The 23,560-nt window shown below is 39.9% G+C and overlaps 1 protein-coding gene across 1 annotated transcript in view; it reads right to left on the bottom strand.

Annotated features, from left to right (window-relative positions):
* Positions 1-23,560, bottom strand: part of megf6b (multiple EGF-like-domains 6b) — a 54,101-nt gene that overhangs the window by 16,452 nt on the left and 14,089 nt on the right. Inside the window, exons 5-6 of the mRNA XM_029501222.1 lie at positions 8,877-8,999; positions 1,437-1,559 (exon numbers count right to left, since the gene is read on the bottom strand). Coding sequence (XP_029357082.1) covers positions 1,437-1,559; positions 8,877-8,999 — 246 coding nt within the window. The remainder of the gene's footprint in view (positions 1-1,436; positions 1,560-8,876; positions 9,000-23,560) is intronic.

Below are 23,560 nucleotides of genomic sequence, written 5' to 3'. Positions count from 1 at the left end.
AAAAGTTGACAATTGATTTATACAAATTTAAACTGAATAACATTACAAGTGTGATGCAATAATATAATATAATAATATAATAACTGTATAATTCTCTGCATGGTGTCCCTACAATAAGACTGATGACCTGTCGAGGTCGGCCCTCACAATGTCAGGCACAGCATAAGCAGTATAGAGAGCAGAAAAGAATGAAGTGTAGTACATTTAGTTATTTCAATGTTGAAGCAAAGTAAAGGTTTTTTGCACAACTTCAAATAAGCCTTAATTGCATGAAGGAGGAAAAATGTATATATGGAAATGTGTCTCATAACACAATTATTTATACACTGCAAGTATTGCTCGAGTTTTGACATGATCACACCATTAAATGCTATGTATGTTAAATTTATGAAGAGGGGATTACGTAGCGGTGGTGATTGGTGGCTTTGAAGGACAAATTTATAAATGTCTTTTTAGACCAAGTGAAAGCCATAAATGTATCAAACAGAAAATGTGCTCCTCCCAACAGTGAAGACAGACTGATGTATTCACTCTACAGATGTTGCTGCCAAACTAAAAAGTGTGGTGTCCAAACTACAGCTGGAACAATGAGTCAGTTCATCTGGTGTTAGAGATGTGACACTTTCTTTTATCCTTTGTTATAACTAGACATGAGCGACCAGTGACAGAGCGGCGACCTGATCCCTGACTACTTGGACATTCAATAATTTTCTAAATGTATCCAGCCAGTTCTTCATTCTCAGGCTTTACTGCTTTACTTTGTCCTATGTGATCATGAACTGATAAATAAGTTTAGGCTTTGTACTTTTTGATTTAGATTCTGGATTTGATAATTAAAATAAATGTTACTTCAGTCGATATAAGTACTGCAGAAAAATGAGGAGGTTTAATCATAGCTTGAAAAACAGCTTTTACAAAACTCCACACTGGCAGGATGAACTGTGTGGCTTTACAAGCAAATGTTGAGCTCTCTCATAAAGGGCCTCCCCCCAGAATCACAATCACTCATCTACTGCAACATTGTGAATTTGTTTTATATGATTAGATGTCCATGTCAAGTAGCATATGGGGCTGAGCTTCAATGAAATAATGAGCAAAAAATAATGGCAGTAAAACCTTCCAGAATTTCTTCCAAAACAGTGGTTCGTTGTATGTGTCACTTGATTGAAGTATCCAAGACCTCAAATTATCCCCATCATCATGTTGTAGTCATTAGTTCATATTATCCTTTTACTGCGATTTTGTATATATATATAATTTGCAATTTTTTCCCTGTGTGTATTCATCTGGATGGAGCCCATGGGACTAATAGAGTGCTGAAGTTGCTGCTGCAGTCACAATATTTTATAATAAATAAATAATGTCAGCATGTAGACTCAGGTCAAAAATATCAGGACTCAGGCCAAGTACGACCACAAAGCAGGAATGCCACTCACAGAGGCAGGTGCGTCCATCCACGTGCAGGCGAGAGCCCCGGTGGCATTCACAGTAGTAGGAGCCTTTGGTGTTGATACATCTGTGCTGGCAGCCTCCGTTGTGGACAAGGCATTCATCAATATCTGTGGGGAGCAAGGGAAAAAAGAGAAAGAGATGGGAGAGAAATTTGTCTAATTCGCTTAAATCTTTTCATTATGGGGAATAAATTGGTCACATGAATAAAGCCCAGATGAGTTGCCAAGCTGAGAGAGGAATTTAATGCAGGCTTCTGGATAAAGATGTACCCTGAAGAGAAAGAGAATGATGGATGAGATGGGAAAGTACTCTGTAAATTGATGGCAGCTCAAACAAACAAATCCCCCATGTGGTAACAACTACTGAACATTTAAAACCAAATTTAAATTCCTTTACTTCTTGTCAGAGACCCTTGGGAGCAGCAAACATATGGAAACTTCAATCACGGGATTTGAAACATACACATCCCTCTCAGTCATGGGCCAAGATTATAAACAAATAAAAGAAGGGGGTTCTTCATTTGAGGAGGTAGTGGTGTGTCAAACTTGACCATCCTGCTGGGCTCTCAGACAAAACAAGCCACCTCACCTCACCATTTCTCATTTCAGGGGTCAGAGACTAATAAATTGTTTTCCAACCTCCACAGCAGACTCCCTGTGAGCTCTGAGCTGATTGTTTGGGCTCCCGTCTGCCGCTATCATAATCAGCATTGAAAGGACATTTGCAGGGGTCATTGGAAATGCTGCTAACTGAAAAACATACCGTGTCACATTAAACAGGTGAATGTGGATGACATCTGGCTGTAAAAACTGTTATCACATCATTAAAGATTATTAGTCAGTGCCAAGTTAAATTTCTGGTTGGCAAATGTGTTTTCAGTTGAGTCTCGATTCTGGGCAGCTCTTTTCAGCAACAAGCATTTCAAGAATTCACAGGTATTCCTGCAAAAACGGTATGAGTAATGAGTAATATGGTGAATATTTATTTGACTTGAGAGATTAACCGTATCACCAGAGAACACATATCTCATCTTCGGGCTCTGTGTTGTAAAGGATTGATTAAACAGCTAATTATAAACAAATGCTTTGTCTTTTCTAGTTTTACAAGTTTGCATTACGGAGCTTTTAGCAGAGTTTCTTATCTACTTAATCAGATGCAGAGCAACGTTCGCAAATAAAGTGTGAATACGGGTGGGTATAGGTCTAATTTTTACCTCCTCTTGGCCTCCATAATCTCCTGAGGGAAATATGTGCCGTGGCAGATACTAAATATTCAGCTGTGTTCATAAGCTAGTCTCTGCATGCCTCTCTGCTGTTTGATGCTCATGGGCAGGATGCAGTGGCTTTATAGGAGTTTGTTTTCTTACTGCGGGTTTGTCACCATGTGCAACCTCATTCCCAGTGCATACAGTATGTTTTATTGCTGCTATAAAATATAGTCCAACATGCCAGTGGATGAATAAGAATCTCAATAGCATAATTGGGATGGAGGCAGTATGGCCGCCTCACTGTGCATATTAGACCCCTGCACATTGCCCCTGCTGCATGTATAAACTGTATGCGACCTATGATGTACACATAAATTAGATCTTTATAAGGCCCCAAAGCCCATAACTCTAATGTTATAGTACAGGAAAAGGATGGAGGGGTGCTGTAAATTATGAAGTCTTATGAAGCATTGGACAAGGAGAAGGACCAAGATGAGGATAGTAATGCAATTTATGGGCATAAATGAATATTAAAATCTACCATTTAATGGCTACAATGAAATCTGTCTAATACAGTTGCATAAAGAAATATCCTGCAAGTGATCCATGACAATGTTTGGGGCAGATACAAAGCTTCAAAACTTTCCTCTTTCTTTGTCTCTCTGCTGCCAAACTTCAGCTTCACTTCATCCAAGAAAGCTGGCAGCAGCTCTCCTTTCATTTTTCCGTCTTCGCTGCATTGCTGTTCTTTGGTTTGGTTTTTCATGAAATCTCTCCAGCGTCGCGGAGCCACAGTTCCTCCATCAATTGCAGTGCACAGTCAGTGGTTTCTAACTCTATAACATGATCCCTCTCGAGTTTGGAGCCAAAGTCTCGGCAGCCATTTGCCTTTCACAGAAGACACATTAATTCCCACCCACATCCACCTACAGCACAGTGCCATCTGTGTGGAAAACTGTATTTTTGGGTTTCTAATAGACAATTTAATCATTGTTAGCAGAAAATAAATTATTCATCTCAAAGAATAGCATCTTGGTAAAGGAGCAGATGGATCAGAGATATGACAGTAATACATGTAGAACATGTTTCATCATTTATCCCGAATTGCCTCAGTCATGCTGAACATGTAACAATAATATTGACATAATCTTTTCAGAGTGTATCGGTATGGAGCCCTGTTTGTGTTGGCATTACAAAATATCTCTCGTGATTCGTAGTTAATGTTTTCATGTGCTAATCTGTGTTGATAAAAGTAATCCTCCCCTGCTCTGATCACAGACCGAGTTATCTGGACAATGCCAGACAGTCCATACAGAAGACTCAATAGCAGAGGGATAGATTAACCAGTCTGTCTGAGCCATGATCCATCACATACAAACACGATGACTACTCTAAATCCTACTCAACATAGAAACCTTGTAGATGTGACCCAACATCAGTGGAGTTTTCAGCTTTTCAGTCTATGTGTAAAGTAAGTAAAATGACAGCACCACTTTTTCAGCGCTTGACCAGTTATTTTACACCACCTCATGGAGATGGACCCACAGTGCCGGTGTGAAACCATCACTTACCTGCCTCCAGGTAGGCCTGGTTGTAGCCATGGTACCCATGGTAACAGTGTGGCCTATAGCAAATCCTTCTGTAATAAGTTTGTGGATAGTTTGCAGCAGATGTCAGACACGCCATCAATTCAAACGACAAGAGAAAAATCCACCATCCTGATGACGCCATGGCTGAATAATGAATAATAATCAAATTTTTGTGTAATTTTAGGTTAAAAACCTACTACTGCAAAAAAGAAATGAATGACCAGCTCTCTGGTAAAGACTCCTGCTAGGTCCTATTCACTCTGCCTCCTGATTTTTCTGTCTCCCTCTCTTCCCTCTTCCTCCATCTCCTGCTCCATTTCACCCTCCCATCTTTCAAATCTAAATGTCCCTCACATGACAGATCCTCCTCTCCCTCCTCTCTCTCTTCTCCTCTTCTCATCCAACCACTCTCATATTAAAAGGTAGGGGAACTGCAAATTAACTATTTGAACTATTTGTGAATTGGTAGAGAATTAGTTAATTCTGTATTTTACCAGGCAGCTGTGTTGTGTTCCTATGGCTTAAAAAAGTTTGAATTTATCACTGTACATCATTCAGGTGTGACAGAACAAAGAATTTCCTGTGTGACATATTTTTTCGTATTGATATGCATAAAAAGAAAAAAAAAAAAGAAAGAAGAGAAAAACCTGCCACGAGTGGAACGTCAAATTTGTCAAGTGCCAGAAGTCAAATTGAGTATTTTTAATCCAAACATCTGAGAAAGGAATGAGCCTTGCAGTGAAATCGTCTATTCAGAAGCTGAACACTGTGCTCTCTCATCTGTTGCCAAAACATACATCCAAACACAGCAGCAACACCAAGACAGCTTCTAAAGCGCATAGCATGTTCATGGCAATAATCGCTTGGCTCGTTTAAACAGACACGACCTCTGCAACAAGCAGTAACTCAAGAGTTCCACCTCCTCCGACTTTGTCACTTTATATTGTAACATTAGAGCTTGTATAACATACAATCACGGTGTCATTACATCAGGCCACAAACATCTGAGGTTTACTCAAACTGAACCAGACCGACAGAAACTGATACGGATCCTTTCTGTAATGCCACATGCCAAGATATTCAGTTTTGCACACATCACACATTAAAATGCATATTAGTGCAGACACCAGAGTTACGAGGACAATAATGCCAGCCAGGTGAGGAAAAGCAGCAGCTCTCTGAAGCATGGAAAACAGACAATAAGCCCAAAAGCCAAGAATGGAAAATACTTCACAATAAAAAACTAAAAAAAAAATCTCCATAAGCACTAGAAAAATCTGAGAATTCAGCAATGAGCACAATGAGATGTTTTGTTTTTTTTTTAAACCTGTCCTGCTTTCATGGTTGGAAAACATGCCTCACCATTACAATAAGTGGTAAGAACTGGCAGACCATCACCACCACCTTCACGGTCGTGTTGAACTGAGCTGCAAAGTTCATTTGGCATGACAGACGAAATGTTGTCACGACTATACTGCCCTCAGCATGACAGTAGTTGATGTTGGCCTCTTCTACACTGATCTCTGCCATGCACATCAATGCAGCTTATTCATATTAGAATATAAATGCACAAATAAGATGGAATCTGACCAGAAGCTTATATGTAGGAGAACTCCCCGCAAGGGATTAAACTGTAAACTTTTCGCTTTCTATTTTTTGCACTGAACAAAAGATGCATTTGTTCATTTCTTGCAGCATCGGCATATTAACACCCGACAGCAGATGTCTTCCATTGAAAAAAAATATTGCACATTGCCAAGGACAGGAATACCTCTAAGTATTACTGTTGTTGTGTGCTGTCCAACTCCCCTCAATCATTTGCTTTCTTTTTTTTTTTTTTTTTAACAGCTAACTGAATGGATTTTGCCTTGACTAATATGCGCTTTGAGCCGCAGGTCTTCCAGATTCAGGCCATCATAAGGAAGGAAAGCTGATCACCCTCTACAGACACAGTGCGACCAGCTTCTTTCACCTCAGATAAAACTGCCATTTACAGATAATTAGGGCATTATTGCTGTGGGTTACTGTTTTCTTCCAATATACACCAGTGGCAGGGGGACGTTAGCTATGAAAGCCAGCTGTGACAATGCTTCACCCTCCTAACATCCGTGACCTGGATCAGCTCTCTCACTGGTTCCTCTAGCAGACATCCATGCTGCTATAGAACGATCCAGCGTCTCTGCTCTCGCCTTGGCCGCTCCACAGAGGAATCATTACTCTGATTAACCCAACCACTTGCAAATCAGAAACATCAAACTACGATAGAGCAAAAAGAAATCTTGTGGGAAAATTTTGGGAAGAAGATCAGTCTTGGTTTAGCTGTAGCTAAAAGGGCTTCTAGATAGCCTAGTTACAGTACGTTTCCACGGACAGTCTGATTTATGAGAACAGCAGAAGCCAGGAGGATTTGATCATTTTCAGCGTAAAACTAAAAAGTCTGGTTCTGGTTCAGTTCAGTTAAAGATGGCCTGGGTCAGATGTTTAGGGAGTACAGGAGCTGTCACAAGCCACAAATAAAAATGAACACAAAAACTTAACTCATGGCAAGACAAATATCACCAAATAAATACAGACTAAATCATTCTCTTGGTCTTGTGACTGTGATCAAAGTGAGGTGAAACCTGGAAGTAAAATCTAATTCTGCCAATTCAATCTGCGCAAAAGTGTCAAAATAAAACATTTCACAAAATAATTTTTCAACAGTATGACAATATCTGGGGATCTCTACAAGATGTTTATACACATAACATTTAAAGGAAACAATACTGAAATAGAGTAACTAAGAGCAGAAAAGCAGCATCACACCACATTAAAAGTGACAGCCCTCTGCATCTGCTGCTGTATCTCTTAATCAATGGAGGCATTGATTATGTATTGTATTTCAATATATATGTTCTTTTTCAAATCAACTCATTATCATGAAAAATAGAACTACAGTGGATCCATTACTGTCTGAGTGACACAGAGTCTAATGTTCTCATGCTTTTACATGCAGGAGGCTTGTCTTTTGTAATGCTTTCAGATCTCTGGGTGCCGACTAAGAGCAGGAGCAGATACACCTCTTATGAGTCTTGATTCTGGCTGCCTGTCTGTTTCCCAGTTCCCCTCTTTTTCTTGTCGATAAAGCACTTCACGGTCTTGCAACATCAGACTTATCTAATATTCTTCCGATCAATGATTGACAACTCTCCCAGGTCACGTCTGTCTGTTCCAAAGTGCAGACTTTCCCTTTTCTTTATCTTTTTTTTTTTTTTGGTCGGCATTTATCCGCCCTATGGTATTAACGCCATAGGGTGTGACACATGTGTGATAGATGCACTTATAGTCTTGCAGCTAGTGCTGGGCGGTATGATCAAAATTCTATATCAGGTATTTTTCAGAATTACTCTGGTTTCACGGTATTTGATGGTATTTGACTTGTGTGTTGACCACATTTTCCACCGATTGAGAGAAGATTTAATGCATATTGGCAAAGAAAAGCCTATTCCAATCCATAGTCGTGACTATTGTGCATTCTGCACAGGCGGGAGGACTGGGACAATTCCCGGTGGGCTGGTGTTCACTTAGTTTTATTTATTTTATGGCACTGGGTTGAACGATATCACGTTTGTTGCTCCTACAGGTCACTGTCCCTGACCCTGGGCCACCTCTGCTGGCAGCTTTTTTTTTTTTTTTTTTTTTTGTTCCTCTTGTTCCTCTTCTTTCAGTCGCGCATGTAACCATGGGAACATAATAGGTCCATGCTCATGGACACCATGGATGTGCGCGCTCACGGTTAGTGCAGGGACCTAAAGTGGGCCGGTCTGAGGCAAGAAACTCCAGGGCTGTCCGTTCATCTGTCCTTTAGCTTTGTCGGTTTTACCTGATGGTGTGGAAGGTGCAGATTTCTTTTTCATAGCTACATGTATGACATTTACAGCAAAAACAAAAAAACAAAAACGGTAAACCACCCAGCCCTACTTGCAGCTAAATATTGTTATGACAGTTATGACACGTGTGTGACAATCAGCAGCCCTCCCTGGAAGCTGGTTTGTTGATCTTTAATGAGTGAAATGACATTTGTGTGGCAGAGAGGGCAGTGCTACACCAGCACATCGGTGAATTAAGGGGGGAGCAAAGGGCAGACAGGATGCAGAAGGATGAACAGGTGGAGGGAAGCAGGTGTTGCTGGTGGTGGAGTGAAGTCCCCCAAGCCATGCCATGACTGACTACAAGTCTTATATTCAGACTTTAAATTTTTACGGTCCAAGCTGCTAAAGCAGCCTGAAGATATAACAGGCAAACATAACTAAAATGGATTTAGTGTATCATTTAATATTGATATCTATGTATTATTCTTTTTAAAGTTACTTTTTAACTTTGCCCTTTTTCTTTTACATTTGAATCTCTCTCTCAGTCAACAAAGCAATTTTAATTAGACAAACCTGTCTAAAGGCAATGTGAATATAAATATTGTGAAGTTGTTCTCTAATTTCTGAAATTCTAACACACAGAAAACTGATACAATGATGATGTTGATCTGAACTTAAAAATCCTCATCAGAAGTTATGACACACCAAAGTCAAAAATTTATGAAGTGCCCCTTTAATTTAATAAACAGCTCAACCACAAAAAAAGGAAGTCCTTACCTTGGCATGTTTTGCCATCTTCATTTAGCTTCAGTCCTGGAGGACACCTGCAGTAGAAACTTCCAATGGTGTTACAACACAGAACCTCGCAGCCTCCGTTAGTCTCCTCACACTCATTCACATCTAGCGGGGAGAGATGAGGACAACGTTAATTGTGTTGCCAGTATTAAAGCCACAGCCTAAACCAGAAATAAGGAAGAACAAAGAGAATTAAAACATGTTCAAAGTGTTCTGTCTTTTGGTTAAAAACAGAAGTGGCTTTGTTTTTGAGCAGCAAAGATGAAGACAGACTGCATCTTTGTAGTTTAAATGTCCTCCATGAATTCATTTTTATCCAACTTTTGAAAATGTGGAAAATGATCAAGTGCCTGGAAATTCAAGAGAATTACTGTGGGAAATGATGTGTGCACTTTCCATCCATCAACCCATCTCCTCAGTACCAACTTCAAGGAAAAAAAGGGGGGGGGGGATACATGATACATCCAAAGCAGAATAAAAATAGACCTAGTGATTAATTGAGTGGGACAAATGAAAATATGCAGCAGATACATGTTGTCCTCTGTATGTCCAACTTGTAAATTTATTCCAACTAGCATTCTTCGGCAGGCCCTCCACGAGGAGTCACAGTTTTTCCATTTCCCTTCCATCAGCTACAGACGCTGCCAAAGCTGTCAGCAGCTGAACTAGATAAAATCTTTCCCTTCAGTTCCCTGACCACACATAATGACTCGGGTCACATGCAGGTGATGACAGTTCATGGTTTACCATAATACAAGATGAAGAGATTCCGTGTAATGAGGAGATATTCAAATTGAAGAAGAAATGAATGTGTGTGTTGTTCAGACTTTTCTTTGCAGTGTCAGGACAGACACGCAGCCTACTGTACAGTAATGCTGAATTTTGTTCATATGCAAGTTTGTCAGGTGAGATCAGACTCATAGTGCAGTTTTAAATGCGATGGCATTGGGTTGTTTACTTTGCCATGCCAGTAGAAGGAATCCTGGACTGAAATTTGAAAGCTATGGAGAAAATTAGGAAGGGAGCATTCACTTGGCACTCATCATCTTGTAAACTGTCTCCATGTCCATAAAAAAAGAGAGTTACTGTACAGAGGGAGGATGAAGGCAAAGAACATTTTCCCCCTTCAAGCACATTTCTGTTCATAATGATGCCAGCTTCTAACAAGCACATTAAACGAGTTCCCTCTCAGTTCATAACATCTGGAAATGTTCACAACAACAACACTTCACTTTTTCTATTGCCAAGTGTTAAAAATTGTCCTAAATCCTTAACTGCATACAACATGTAATGATATGTTACTTTGAACATCAAGAATCCATTTTATCACACTATAAAATGTCTGTCTGATCAATTTATTACACCAATCCTTTTTTGCAGACCAAGACAACCTGCATTAAAAAGTCTTCTTTGAGATGCTGACTGACTTTTATTTGGTTACTGCACCATAAGAGCCTGATTTGATGAGTCTAGGTCGTGAGAGAGTGTGCCCCACCTGTTGGCTCAATTCATTTCCAATAGACACATCTTAATAACAGCAGATTTGAAGAAAAGCACACATAAACATCCACACTAAGAAGCAGAGTGCAACCTGAAGTCAAGGGCAGGATTAAAGACCCTGAGGGATCCTGCAGGGAGATCTGGAGCAGGAGTGTGTTTGTGTTGGGTATGTGTCTGGGTGTGAGGATGTCCATCTCCCCCTGAGGCCACACACCTGTGTGGCAGCTCAAGGAGGGGTCTGCCCGGGGTCAGTGTCATGCTCATCTTTCTGCATGTCTTTCTGCCCAATAAGTTCAGAGGAATGTTGAACAGTCACAGGTCAGGAGACTCTGTGACACAGAAGTGGAAACTTCTGATGAAAGGACATGTTTGTTGTGTTTACTGATGGATGGTGTTTAGACTGCAGGAGAAACTCCTTTTGTGGAAAACCAGGCAAAAAAACTCATCTTTGCCATGGTTGTCTGTATTCTATTAGCATGTGAAATAGCATTTTTTGATTTTCATTTCTTTTAGAATGAGGACCACATTGACAATCAATAGTTACTCTGCCAATAAGAGATAAACCTGATTACTGAAAATGTGTACTTAAATTATATTCTAATCACTGTATCTCACTGACATCACTGTTTATACTAATGTAAGCTTTCAAAAAAAATAAATAACATTGCCAGCCATAAAACTAATTTTCCCTGAACACTAAACTCAGTGACCTCTGAAGACATGCATGAGTCCAGGGGTTGAAGCAGAGGCTACACCCTCACTTGACTGCAGGGGGCAATGATGAGATTAGTTGACCATACATCAACTTCACCCGTCCAACAATTCATCACCAGAGTTAGCCTCCAGCAAGATGATCAGACAAAACTCGAGGCACGAACAAAGAGCTATTGGCTCCTTGAAATAAAGAATGTTTTCAAGATCAGGTCTTCATGTGAACATCAGATTGCAGAGGGTTTTTCTCCCTGACCTGTGTGTTTGCAGCAGGGGTTGTGGCGTTCACAATTTACAAAAAGAGATTAAATGCCAAAACAAAGTAGTGTGCGTGCAGTCCAATTTGTGTCCAAGGTCAGTGTCAAAGACCAAGGTTGCACTCATGGAGAGAGAATCACACTGGATTGTTTTCCCATGTGGTGGACGTTCAGATATATATCAGGCACAAGACACTTCCTGGAAAATGGTAAACAAACTGTAGGTCCATAGATTCCTTTATGAAACATCAATAAACCATTCTGAATTGAGTAACCAGTTTATTACCAACAATCCTACGGTCTCCTCCTCCTCCACATTAGCCATATATCCCATTCCAGTCATACTGTTGAAATGTATAGGACTTCAATTAAACAGCTATTTTTACAATCGATAAAATTCTTCTGATTCATCAGTGAAGGGACAGTCAGTCTGCTTTTGTGAATTTTACAACCAGTAGACAGAGCAAGACAGCTTCCCTAAAATGTTCAATTATAGTTCTAATATTTTAGCAAATAAATATTCCAAATATCCAAAAATTCCAAATAAATATTCCAAGAGCCAGAGATTAAATCTTAATTTCATTAGATTTTCAGCAAACTCACAGCCCACAAACAAAATCTGGAAACAACAAATAATTGCCAATTTAATTTCAATAACTGCTTAACAAATGTTTAGCAACTAATCCATTATTCGACCATTTATGCACACCAGAGGAACGACAAGCTGATTCATCCTTTTAGAATATTAGAGCTTTTATATTTTACTGGAGTAAAGTGAGTGCTGTGAATTACAGCAAAGTTGAGACACCTTGCCTGAAGTCAAGACCACCCTGGCTTAAAAAAATATGACTACTGAAATGAAACCAGAGAATATCGCAAAGGGTTGTTTTTTTTCTTTTCACACAACAAAAGCCATATACAGTAAATACATTGAATACGGTTGAGATCATCATGCCCACAGTTGCTCAATAAACATCGGGATTGTCTTGATCACAGCTGCACAAGAAATTGGCTTAACTATTTTAAGAATCTTAGCTGATGTTTCGAATTAATTTCTCCCTCCTGGAGTCTATGTACAAAAGCAGAGTTCCTGTAATTGGTACATTTTTCTATGAGGACAAGATCTCAGTGACATTGTTATGAGGGAGAGCCCCATTTTGCAGCCTTATTATGTCTTCTCATAAGCCGAAACAAAAATATCTGTAAAACGTGTAAAACTGCCTATTTCTTCGGAGTGGACACTGTTCCAAAGCAATCAGTTAAAGAATGAAAATACAAAAATGAAAACGTTTGCGTGTCTGCAAGTTCAGCTGCAGCAAAGCTCTAGGTTTACATTCCTCTGCCGTATTGTGTGACTTCCTGCGATAAGGATGGCCGCCACTGCTCCCAAGAGGACGATTCCAACGTCTCGGCAGACAGCAAGGGGCTGAGACTGGGCCAACAAAAACCACCAGACCTCTGATATTATCTCAGGGGGGTCGTGGGCCGGAAAATTGCAGCATTTATTGAGGGCTGGGGAGGGGGTTGGGAGTGATGGGTGCAGTGGGGGAATGAAGGGGGCATGCACTGAGGATAACACTGACCTGTTTCCTTTTAGAGGCCTGATCTAAAAGCCTCCTGGTGTTATGTGCTTCGGTACTGTTGCATTCCCTCGCATCCCCGCAGCTGCTTTCATTTACCAGGTGGTATAAAGTCAGGGATTGGTTTGAGGCACCATGAGACATGTTTGAGTCAGAGGTTTCATCTAGACAATGACTGAGGAGATGGAGAGAATTTCTCTGACTTTTCATGCGCATATGGGAGCATGTCAGACACGTGCAATTATATCTTGACTAACAGACGAACAAATTAAGCATTTGAACTTGAACCAGCGGTGGGATCTTCATGGCAACTCCTCCTCACCTTTAACCCTCAGTATACATTTGTCTTAAATGTTTTACGGAGGACACGTCCCTTTTATTTGTCTGATAGGCAGGATTACATCGCTTTCTGCCAAAAGTTTGTGTGACACAGATAAAGCGGTGAAATATGCTCACGTAGGCTCTCAAAAGTTATAAAAAGTTATTTTATGGACTCTGTAACCCTCCTGTGGATTTCATGTGGATATTCATCTCCTAGAGTCAGATTTCATGTGAATTGCAAATATATATTCAAAATGTTTCATCCAAACGTTACCTCTGTAGTCTGGGTCATTGTTGTGCAAGCACTTTAGTTCTCAAGTTTCCATGTAATATTTTTCCTCTGTCAGACTTGTATTTGCCATGTAACATTTACAGCAAGACTGCAGATGAACAATAACACCTACTCACTTTCATGACAGGTGAACTCGGAGGAAGACCACAGGACATATTGACTGTTCGCATCAATAAGTAAAATATATAATATACTTTTCCTTTTGCGTGATTACTTACTGCCGGCTGATTGTTTAGATGTGAATGACTGAGATGATGCAAAACAGATTCAGACTATAAATATTTTTATAACTGCTGTTTTTATAACTGGCAGGTCACGTGACAAAAATTGGAAAAAATAAATTCAGGATACTCATTTTTTCCCTTCTCTTCTGTGAGGAATCAGCTCAAGTTAAACATTGCCCCCTGCTGTTAGTCTGCTGCTACATCAACAATATTCCTGAAGGGCGGCTGGATGCCCAATAAGTTGACACTGCTTGAATCAGCTCTGCTCTCATTCATCTTGCAACTGAAACACAGCTGCAACAATATCACAGTTAAAAGGCAAAAGAAGCCACAATTCGTTTGTCAAAGTGTTCTCTCTTGAATAACATACTTCAATCTGGTTGACCACACCATAAAACTATGCATGCTGTATAACACATCCAATAATTTCCCTCCCCTCAACCTGATGCCTGAAGGGGGCCAGTTCTGAGTACGGGTTTCTTCCTTCCTTCCCTGTAATTGTGGTCAGCGTGGCAGCTAAGTTGCTGAGCGGCACTATCATTCAGACATGGTGTAGCTTTCCTGGAACCATGGAAGTTAAAAACAGTCCCATTTAATCACAAAGAAGTAATCACAAACTGACGTCGATGATGTGGGTCTACTGACAGTGAAAACATCTGCACCTCAATTCACCAATCTCTAATGTTTCCTTGAAATCATTAACGATCAGTCTCAAGTTCTGAGTCTTTCCGTCTGGTAAGGGCATATGCTTTTTGTTTTTAAAGGACACTTATAATTAGATAGAAACCAAAAATGTAATTGTTGAAGCTTAAGTAGGGATGGTCTAAAAGATGTCCTTGCCCAAGCTGGGCATACGTTAATTTAATTTTTGAGAATTCTATTTTTAACATTTTACGCAAATTTAACCCTGAGACAGTTTTAAGTAATGAAACATAGACAATTTCTTCAGTTATAGCTGAAAACTTTAATGCTTCCACACATTTAAGCCTAACCCTAACCCTAACTTTGGTGGAAATATCAAATCCACTGTAAACTTTTTAATTTCTTTTATCTTCATGCTCTTCGGTTTTCCACAGATTACTGACATTGCCACTGAAGTACATGATAGTCAACCTCTTTGTGTTGAGCTCAGTGAGTGACTTAGCCCCGCTTCACTGGTGGGGGGTGGGCATTATTAGTGACCACCTTAGAAAATTTTCCCGACAGATATGTTCCTTTTTATTCCGGAAACAAAAACAGAAGTGTCTAGTCTCTGGAGGGGTCCGGTCTAGTCTTTGGGGGAGGGGCTATCTCTGAAGAGGGGGTCCGGTGTCTCGTCTAGTCTGGTCTGATCTGGTCTAGTCTCTACTCTCTTCAGGTGTCCGGTCTCTGGTCTAGTCTGGTCTGGTCCGGAGAAAGACACTTTAATGTCTCCATTTGTCATTCTGCCTTGCAAAGCAGACTGGAGTAGGTCATGAGGAGCCTTTGCACACCTACAGATGGAAGCAGAAATCATTACGAATCAAATCGTTTTTGAATCGAATCATAGCCCCCAAAACTGGAATCGAATCGTGAGATAGTAAACGATTCCCACCTCTGGTAATGATCCTATATTAGCTATGAGGCACAACTTCTCAGTTTTCAGAAACCGCTGGAATTTCTCGGACAGAGCAAACGTTCGTGAACTTACGCTAATTCTGAGTGCCAGGCAGCACGCTTGGGTTCATGAATTATTGAAGTGATTTTTGAAACAAAGTCTTACACAAATTTTCATCAAATACAGAAACACAGATGAATATGTCTTGGGGTGTTTTGCTTTCCTGAGAGAAGTGGCAGCCTGTTCAAGTTCTTTCCTTCAGTGGTTCATTTCTTACGTGAACATGCAGAATAGCAAAGTCCAACTTCTGTTTATCCCCCTATTTAAACAGATTGTGAACTCTTCTTTCTAAGCAGGTGTTGACAAGCGACAGAGTGCTGCACTGAGAGCAGCTCTGAGAGCCTGCTGTTTAACTGACGGATAAAAATATCAATCATGCGACAGGAGTCTGCTTATTAGCCAGACCACTGAGCTTTAAGTTCTATTATTTGTGGATGTTTGACCAAAAAGTAAATTACGTTTGACAAAGACACAAAAAAAAAAATCTGTTGTTTGAGTTATTTTAGTGAACATTCTGCTCTACTGCATCTTAAACACCTCTAATCTCTGTTTTGTTTGATGGGACAGCTTGAAGAGTGACACGAAGTGCGGCAGAAAGAGCGGGGAATGGCATGCAGCAAATGGCACCAGGTGGAACTGAAGTGGCGTGGCCAGTGAGGAAGCTCTACCCACCACACCACCGGCACCTTGGCATACGCCATTCTAAGAGCTAGCTGCATCTTATTGCTGTAAGCTTGAATTTTTTCTCTTCTCTTCAGCTGAATGTGACAGCCCAAACACCGTCATTCCGACTCACAGCCAGCTAAAAGCATGTCAGTCATCTGGCCCTGCCAGCAATTACAGACCTCAGACTGAAATTCTAAATGCTGTATGTTGTAAACTTCTTTGATGGCACTGTTTTGATTCGTGATGGGTGTCTGACAGAGCCATCCATCTTTTCCCTCACGAAGCTTGTGGTTAGCCAAATGTTTCAACTGTCTGTCAGTCATTTTCACTCAGAGTAGCCAATAAAAGTTACAAGCTGCAATTCAGGGAAAACTAGGCCAGCTGCAGGAACCTACGCGTGTTTCCAAAATAAGATTTTATTATCTATGCAGTCGACCAGGAGGAACAAACGCCTGAAAAACCTCAGGGGACTGGCCTCTGACACTTTGCGTGTGCTCTATCTGTGCACTACCTGTTAGGGCCTGTCTTTTCTAGCTTTGACCCACAAGTTTTGAGTGCCTGGGACAACATATAGAGGCCAGCAGGAATCCAAAAATTACTTGTTGTGGTTCACAGCCTGTCTCCCTCTTGGTCACATGTGTAAGATATGTTGCAGAGGTATGTGCGAGGCCTTTGTGCATGGAAAGTTGCACATAGCCGTTTACCTACAGGGCAAAAGGTGGCAGATACATGACAGACTGCCATGCTTTAGGTGTACAGAGGGAATAAGCACGAAGGCTCTGATTGTTGCTTCACATGCTCAAATGTGACAAGACATGGATTCACAGTTGTTCAAAGTTGAACGGAACAGTCAAATACATACCTGCCGGTATTGCATGCGCACTGTATGGGTAGACTCTATTTACTACCTTGGCATAGACGAGCTCAAGTCCCACCACGTGGTGGGACATGTGGTGTCTTACTATGGTCACAACTGTGGTGCAAATTAAAGGTGAATAATGCAAATAAAAAGTGCTCTGTGCTTTCCAAGCCCCAGAAGCATTAAAATCCTACTAATTAAGGTTCCTAACTTTTATGAAGTAAGCTGACAGTCTATTATCAAATACTAGTTATCACTACAAGTTTCAAGCCCTTAACAAGAAAACACACAAATCCCAAACGTTCCTCGATTTCCCTCGCCTTGTTGATCATTGTACAATCCTTCATTGTGGTCCCACAGGTGAGTCCCTCTCATGGGTTTGTAACCAGGGATTAAAATGAAATCAAGTCACACTCATGGCACCTGTTTCATTTACATATGTGCAGCTACAGTCAGTCTCACATAACCTGAAACTTAAGATCACATTTCCACAGTGAAGTCTTTCAGCTGTCTGAGCAGTTTCTGCCCATAAAGTAAAGAAATAAAGAAAAAACTGAGACAGAATAAAACAGTAATAACGTTTAACTGCAGTGTCATTTAAAACAAAAAACAATAACTTTGTCATGAGAAAGTCGAATAAATCTGGCTCATTTGATTTTGTTTTGATTAGCATCTGGTTTTTACACCTCAGACATCAGTAAGACGCAGACTCCGTACAGAAAAAGGGAGCATCCTATACTGGATGTTCCCTGAGGCCAAGTGGCTTCCATATGGAGATGATGCACAACAGAGGAGATTAAGAAAACAGATTAGAACCAAAGTGTTTGGCTCAGTGAAGTACATAAGGCACTGATAAGGAGGAACAAAGGCAGACAAGGCAGATTTAGTGAAATTAGAGGAAGATATGGAAGGTTTAGTGAACTCACAGGTAGCAAAGATAAGGAGAATCAGAATACCTCTGGCAGTTCAAGGGATTGGTCCACGCTGATTATTCCTCTAATTGTATTTTTCAAACGCTTGTCACTGCCAATTTTCCCAAACTTGAGGCCCTCCCCCCTCCCCCACCATGACCAGGAGCAACCTTTCATTGGGAAGGTTGTAAATTGCCTAATGAGAAAGGGTGGGAGCCCAGATTCTGTACAATTACAAGAGATTACGGTGCTACGCAAGATGCAAAGGCAAGGAGGTGGGCAAGGATGTACCTCACCCTCTGACTGCAGCATCCTCCCTGTCATTAGAGAAGCCTTCCCTGACTTCACAGCACAAGACTGCTCTCTCCCCTGTGGGGTTACTCTGGAAAGGTTATAATAACACAAACTGCTGCAACACTGCAACACAAAAAAAAAAAAAAAAGACAAATTTTGCAATGTCATTGTTTCTTGGTTCTTCTTTGGTAGCTTTCCAAATGTTCGTTCTTCATGCACAGTGTATCCTCAACAGTATTATTGATAAGATGATGAGCAAATCGATTAATTGACCAATAGAGAATGATTACAGGAAGATTTTGTAGTTTTCTTGTTCATGTCGGAACATAAATTCCATTGTGTGTATCCTTGAAATCTGACACACGGGAAATACAAATCCTTCATTCTTTCTTAATTTCACAGAACACATTCCTGCTACTTTTCCATTTCGCTCACTCCTTGTCAGCCTTCTCTTTCCTGCCTCAATGGTACATAAACTTTGTTTTTTTAGACAATTTCTCCTCAATCAAATAATGACAACACTTAAATTACTTATTATGCTCGTAGCAGTGACACCATTCACATATTGACTTTCAATTTAAGGACTCAAATGATTCCTGAGGATTTGCCGTTTGTCCCAATTTCCACTGAATCTCCATTTAACTTTTTCACCAAATCTTTTTCTGTTTCACATACCTATTTAAATAGATTTATTTATGGGGAAAATCATTAGTTGTTGCCTTATAAGACGGACAAAACCTTCCACTGCAGGATTAATAGTAGACCAACTATTGAGTGAGCAAAGTTTAGGGTGAGAAGGAAGAAGTGAGAAAAATGACAGAAATGAGAATCAAAACAAAGAATCAAAAGGAATGTCTTTAGTTTGATAGAGCGTGTCTTTGAGTTTGCTACTTGGAGACAAAACCTCTGAGCATATTTGAGAAAATATTTGCTAGGAGCTTCTAGTTTTCCCAGCAGTGCCTACATCTCCATGACTTCCTTCATTTCAGCTGCTCTGGAAGTCACGCTATGTTGGCTACTAACAATGGTCAAAGAATGGGATTAAACTTTCAAATGGCAAGAAACAGAAAACGTGTCACTGACCCTCTGAATGGTCCATTTAAACTCCAATTTATGGCTGATCGGAGAAATTGTGTTTAGAAAAAAAAGGAGGGTTAAAACAAAAAATTATGAATAGGAAGTTTAAGTCACCTCCAGACATTGTTCAGCACCCCTTAAAGAGCTCCCATTACATTTACTGTAGTTCACTTTCTGGTTGTGTTTTTTAAGTTAGAAACCAAGACGTTGTAATTCTCTTCCAAGAACAAGTTAAAAAAAAAAAAAAAAAAAAAAAACAGACATCAACCTATTCACAATAGTTCTAACTCTGGTCTGTCAAACCCATCAGAGAGGAAAAGGGAATTCTTACAAATTGTTTCGACAGTTTGTGATCTTTGTAGATATTTACTGTCCCATAATCAGCCATATGACTTTTACAACTTTTCCTATATCACTCTAATAGCTATATATTGAGCAGATAAAGCAAATGTGGAAATCGTTATAAAAGGCTTATATAACCTAATGCCTTTGACCTCAGTAGTTAGAGGAGGATGGACTCACCAGTTATGACTGAGAAACTGCTGCAGCTGGCCATTTCACCACTTTTCAATTTCATGGTTTTTACAGTCTTTCATGCTCACATCTAGCTATTACTAACAGACCACAACGAAAGGTTATGGTGTGAATTATGAGTGAATGTTAAAGTCAACCCAGCTGACACTTGTCCTAATGTACAAAGGAAAAAATGCCAGGTGTATTATTCCTGGAGTCTCTAATGAAACTGCCATGGGGAAAGTAGATTTGCACTGGTCACAGCTAATTTTTAAATCAGGTTCTTTTACTAAAGCAAATCAAATATTTAATGCATGATACTATCCCTGTCTAAATGTAGCACCCTAAGATAAATATCACGTTCTCTCGCTCTCTCCCTCTCTCTTTTTTTTTTTTTTGTATATTTGGATCTCTTCCTCCTCTTGGAGCATGAACTTTGTCTGAACACACCAAAAAGTACTTCAGTGTGATAAAGGTGACAGAATAAATTTAACAGCTACACTGCCTAATCACCACAGAGAACCATGAGCCACATTAATGCTGAAGCAAAGAAACTGCATGCATGTGGGCTTAATCTTGGGGCACTTCTTCACTTAAGTGCTCAGCAAGTTCAGCGTGAAGGTTTCTCAAATGTTTTTCTTGATCCCAAGTAAAAGCCATGCAATGGCACTCAGTTCGGGGATTTATTTTTACAATAGAGAGAGTCCAGCGCTCGGCATACTGAAAGCTCCTCACTCATAACATTCCTCAGACATGGAGAGAGCACATATTACCACATATTTAACCAAAGAAAAATCTAAATAGTGTTCTCTCACTATTCAGCTGTCAGTCACACTTGTACCCTTGCCAGAGTGAACAGCATGCGTAAAACAGGTTCACCATACACTAAAAGGCTGTTCTCTCTTTCAACATAACCCCATGTGGATCTTCTTCCCCGAAGCATGACAGAGATCGTCTGTGTCACTGCTGTGCCCTCCTGTTGCTGTCAGTCACTGAATGACTTGATGAGCAACAGCAATGTCATGTTACATCCCTGCTGTTCATATCCTGCGACTCCAGCTCTGAATGCTCCAGCCTGCTGCAAAAAAGCCACAGATGGGTCCACACGCTAGCTTGACTTCTGAACTTTCTGCTTCCCTGCAATCTTCAGCACATAACGAGACGACAGAAGTCACTGCCCTCACATAAATCATCTTAATTAAGCCCACAGCTACACTAACAGCAATATAATTACTAGTGATCCTCCACTTTGACTAGCAAAAAAAGATCACCCGACAACAAATCATTGCATGGTTTCATCCAAAAAACACTTAACACTTAAATCAACCTCCGCCCAAAGTGCCACTAATGTGTTAACTGCGAGTTGACATGTGGAAGGCAAGAACCACCCACATTTTTGGTCACATTTGGCCTTAATGTGCTACAGTGGCTGCCATGACTAATCAGAAGAAAACTATGCATGCATGACAAACAAAAAAACATGTTTATGAGCAGAAAGGAGACATTTATCAAGATAAACCCTCACAAATGACCTGCTGTAAGAAAATTTACAATGTCTACAAGTGTGCGAGGTGAGAGGAGAGTTGACAAAAAGGCAGGATACAACAGGCCACTGGACTGAGGACAGACCGCTGTTGAACTTAAAGTAATTGCAGAGCAAAGAAGCTATTAGAGGAGGATCAGCGGAACCACAAAGAGCAACATTTGAAACCACCCTCAGTGACTACAACTAAACATGCCAACTTCATATGAATTGAAGCACATAATGACGGTGTGATTAAGCCAGATGTGAACTTTCAGATATGATCATTAAAAATAATAAATAAAGGGCTCCATAAGCTAACTGCCTTCATTCTACTGCTCTATCCATATTATTTTGACCTGCAAAAAATTACCTACAGGATAGTTAATGATTTTTTTCCTTACAGATCACATGACAGGAAACTCCATTTACATTTAGTCCTTTGCCCAGAGACTACCCGAGTCAAGTCTGAGTACATCATAGGTTGTCTACAGCTACACAAGTGTCCTTTAACAAGGAATAAATTCCAACAATAGCTCCAGAGTTATTGTCCTGACCTTGCCACAATGCTAATGAGCATCCACCTTAACAATGCAGATCAAGGACAAGTAGAAGTGCACTATGGAGGAACTTCTATACAGATCAATACGGATGAATCAAGAGAGACATTATTCATAATGAAAGGTTGCCCCAGATGTAATTAATTTCTGTTATTCCTGTTAAACCATTTTATTGTTGAAATAATTAAACTATGAAAACTATGTAAACTGTTTTGTATTGTTGGGTTGTTCATCTTCAATAATGCATTATGTTTTATACAAGTACATTTGTCAGGAAAATACTTTCAAGTGAAGCTGTGAAAACTTAATATAATTTTAAAACAATAAAATAATAAAATTATGAAGTAATACTAAAAATAGAAGTACCTTTAAACTACACTTTGGAGAATACGTCTGTGAACGTACCAAAATATTTTCTACTTATGTGAAAATATTGGGTTCCCACTGTCTTTTCTCAGCACTTTGGCCACTAGACTGTGGAGGACTCGCGTCATGCTCTGACAGGCTACACAGACATAACTGACCTCATTATTTAGAGTTTCGGTCAACTGTTTATAAGCCCAAGTGAAACTAAGGAAACATACTCAAAAATGGCATTCTTAATCTTTATTGGAAAACAGCATCCAACTTCCATCTCTGCATTCAACTAAGATGGGGTCGGCCCTAAGAAAAATAGATTATTGATGTCAGAAATAACATAGTTTCAGAAAAGAGATCGGTATTAACGCTGTTAGTGTTCCTTCACTCTGATCTGTTGGGGGAAACAAAAAAGATATTTTATTTCCTCTAGTATCCTCTAGTGTTTTGGACAAGCAGTACGCAATAAGACTTGTTAGTTTTATCCTATATCTATACAAACAGGTAGTCTAAAGCAGACTGAGGATCTTTATTTGATTCAACATTCACAATGTAGTGATGAATGCAAGTAACTTTTAAGATAACAACATTTGCACTGACTTATAACTTCAAAGCTCAGCATTTAAAAAAAAAACAAAAACCCAACAACATTACAGAACAATGTTAAGGGTGATAGCCATCAGTAGAGGGTCTGTCTTGAGTGATGTCTAAAACCAGTTGGCCCTCCTGGCATTGCAAAGACCCCAAACTCAGTCAAGGCATCACTTGTGCTCCAAGGTTGGCAAAAAAGGAGTGAAAGAGTTCTTTCAATAAAACATTTGGGATTCTAATTTTATCCACAAACAAAAGCCTATTAAACGTGTTAAACCTGTGTGACAGGACTCTTTAATCCTTTGGGGACATACTTTTAAGCCTTTCGGAACATTTTTCCTCTCCTATCACAGATTCTATTTCATTATTACTGACTCCTAATATTAGTGTCAAATAACTCATGCATCCATCTGTTTTACATTTTTTAGATTACCTTTCCACCTTTTCACTTCAGAGCAGAATATGAGGCAGCATTAAGATAATTCAAGATACTTGAACAAAGACAGTTAAGTTTCATGTTGCAAAGAGTCTGGCTGCCATTCCTTTGTGTGTCTGTGTATTTGTGGCTGAGCCCAGATTTTAGCTGGTATGAACACATCTGCCCTGCCAGAGATCTAAAAGCCTTGGAAACTGTTGATCTCAGAAGATACCACTTGTCTGCTGATGACAGGCTGCATACTGAGTGCATCAGGCACCAAGTGACTAAATCCCACTGGATATAGACAGGATGGAGTGTTTTAAAAAGGTCCTCAGAGCTAAACATTATATTCCCAGATGACTGGAGCTTCAGAAATG

This window comes from Echeneis naucrates, chromosome 5 (assembly GCF_900963305.1).
Source record: "Echeneis naucrates chromosome 5, fEcheNa1.1, whole genome shotgun sequence".
Lineage (NCBI taxonomy): Eukaryota > Metazoa > Chordata > Actinopteri > Carangiformes > Echeneidae > Echeneis > Echeneis naucrates.
Note: the sequence above shows the minus strand (reverse complement) of the source record. Positions and strands in the feature narration are given on the sequence as shown.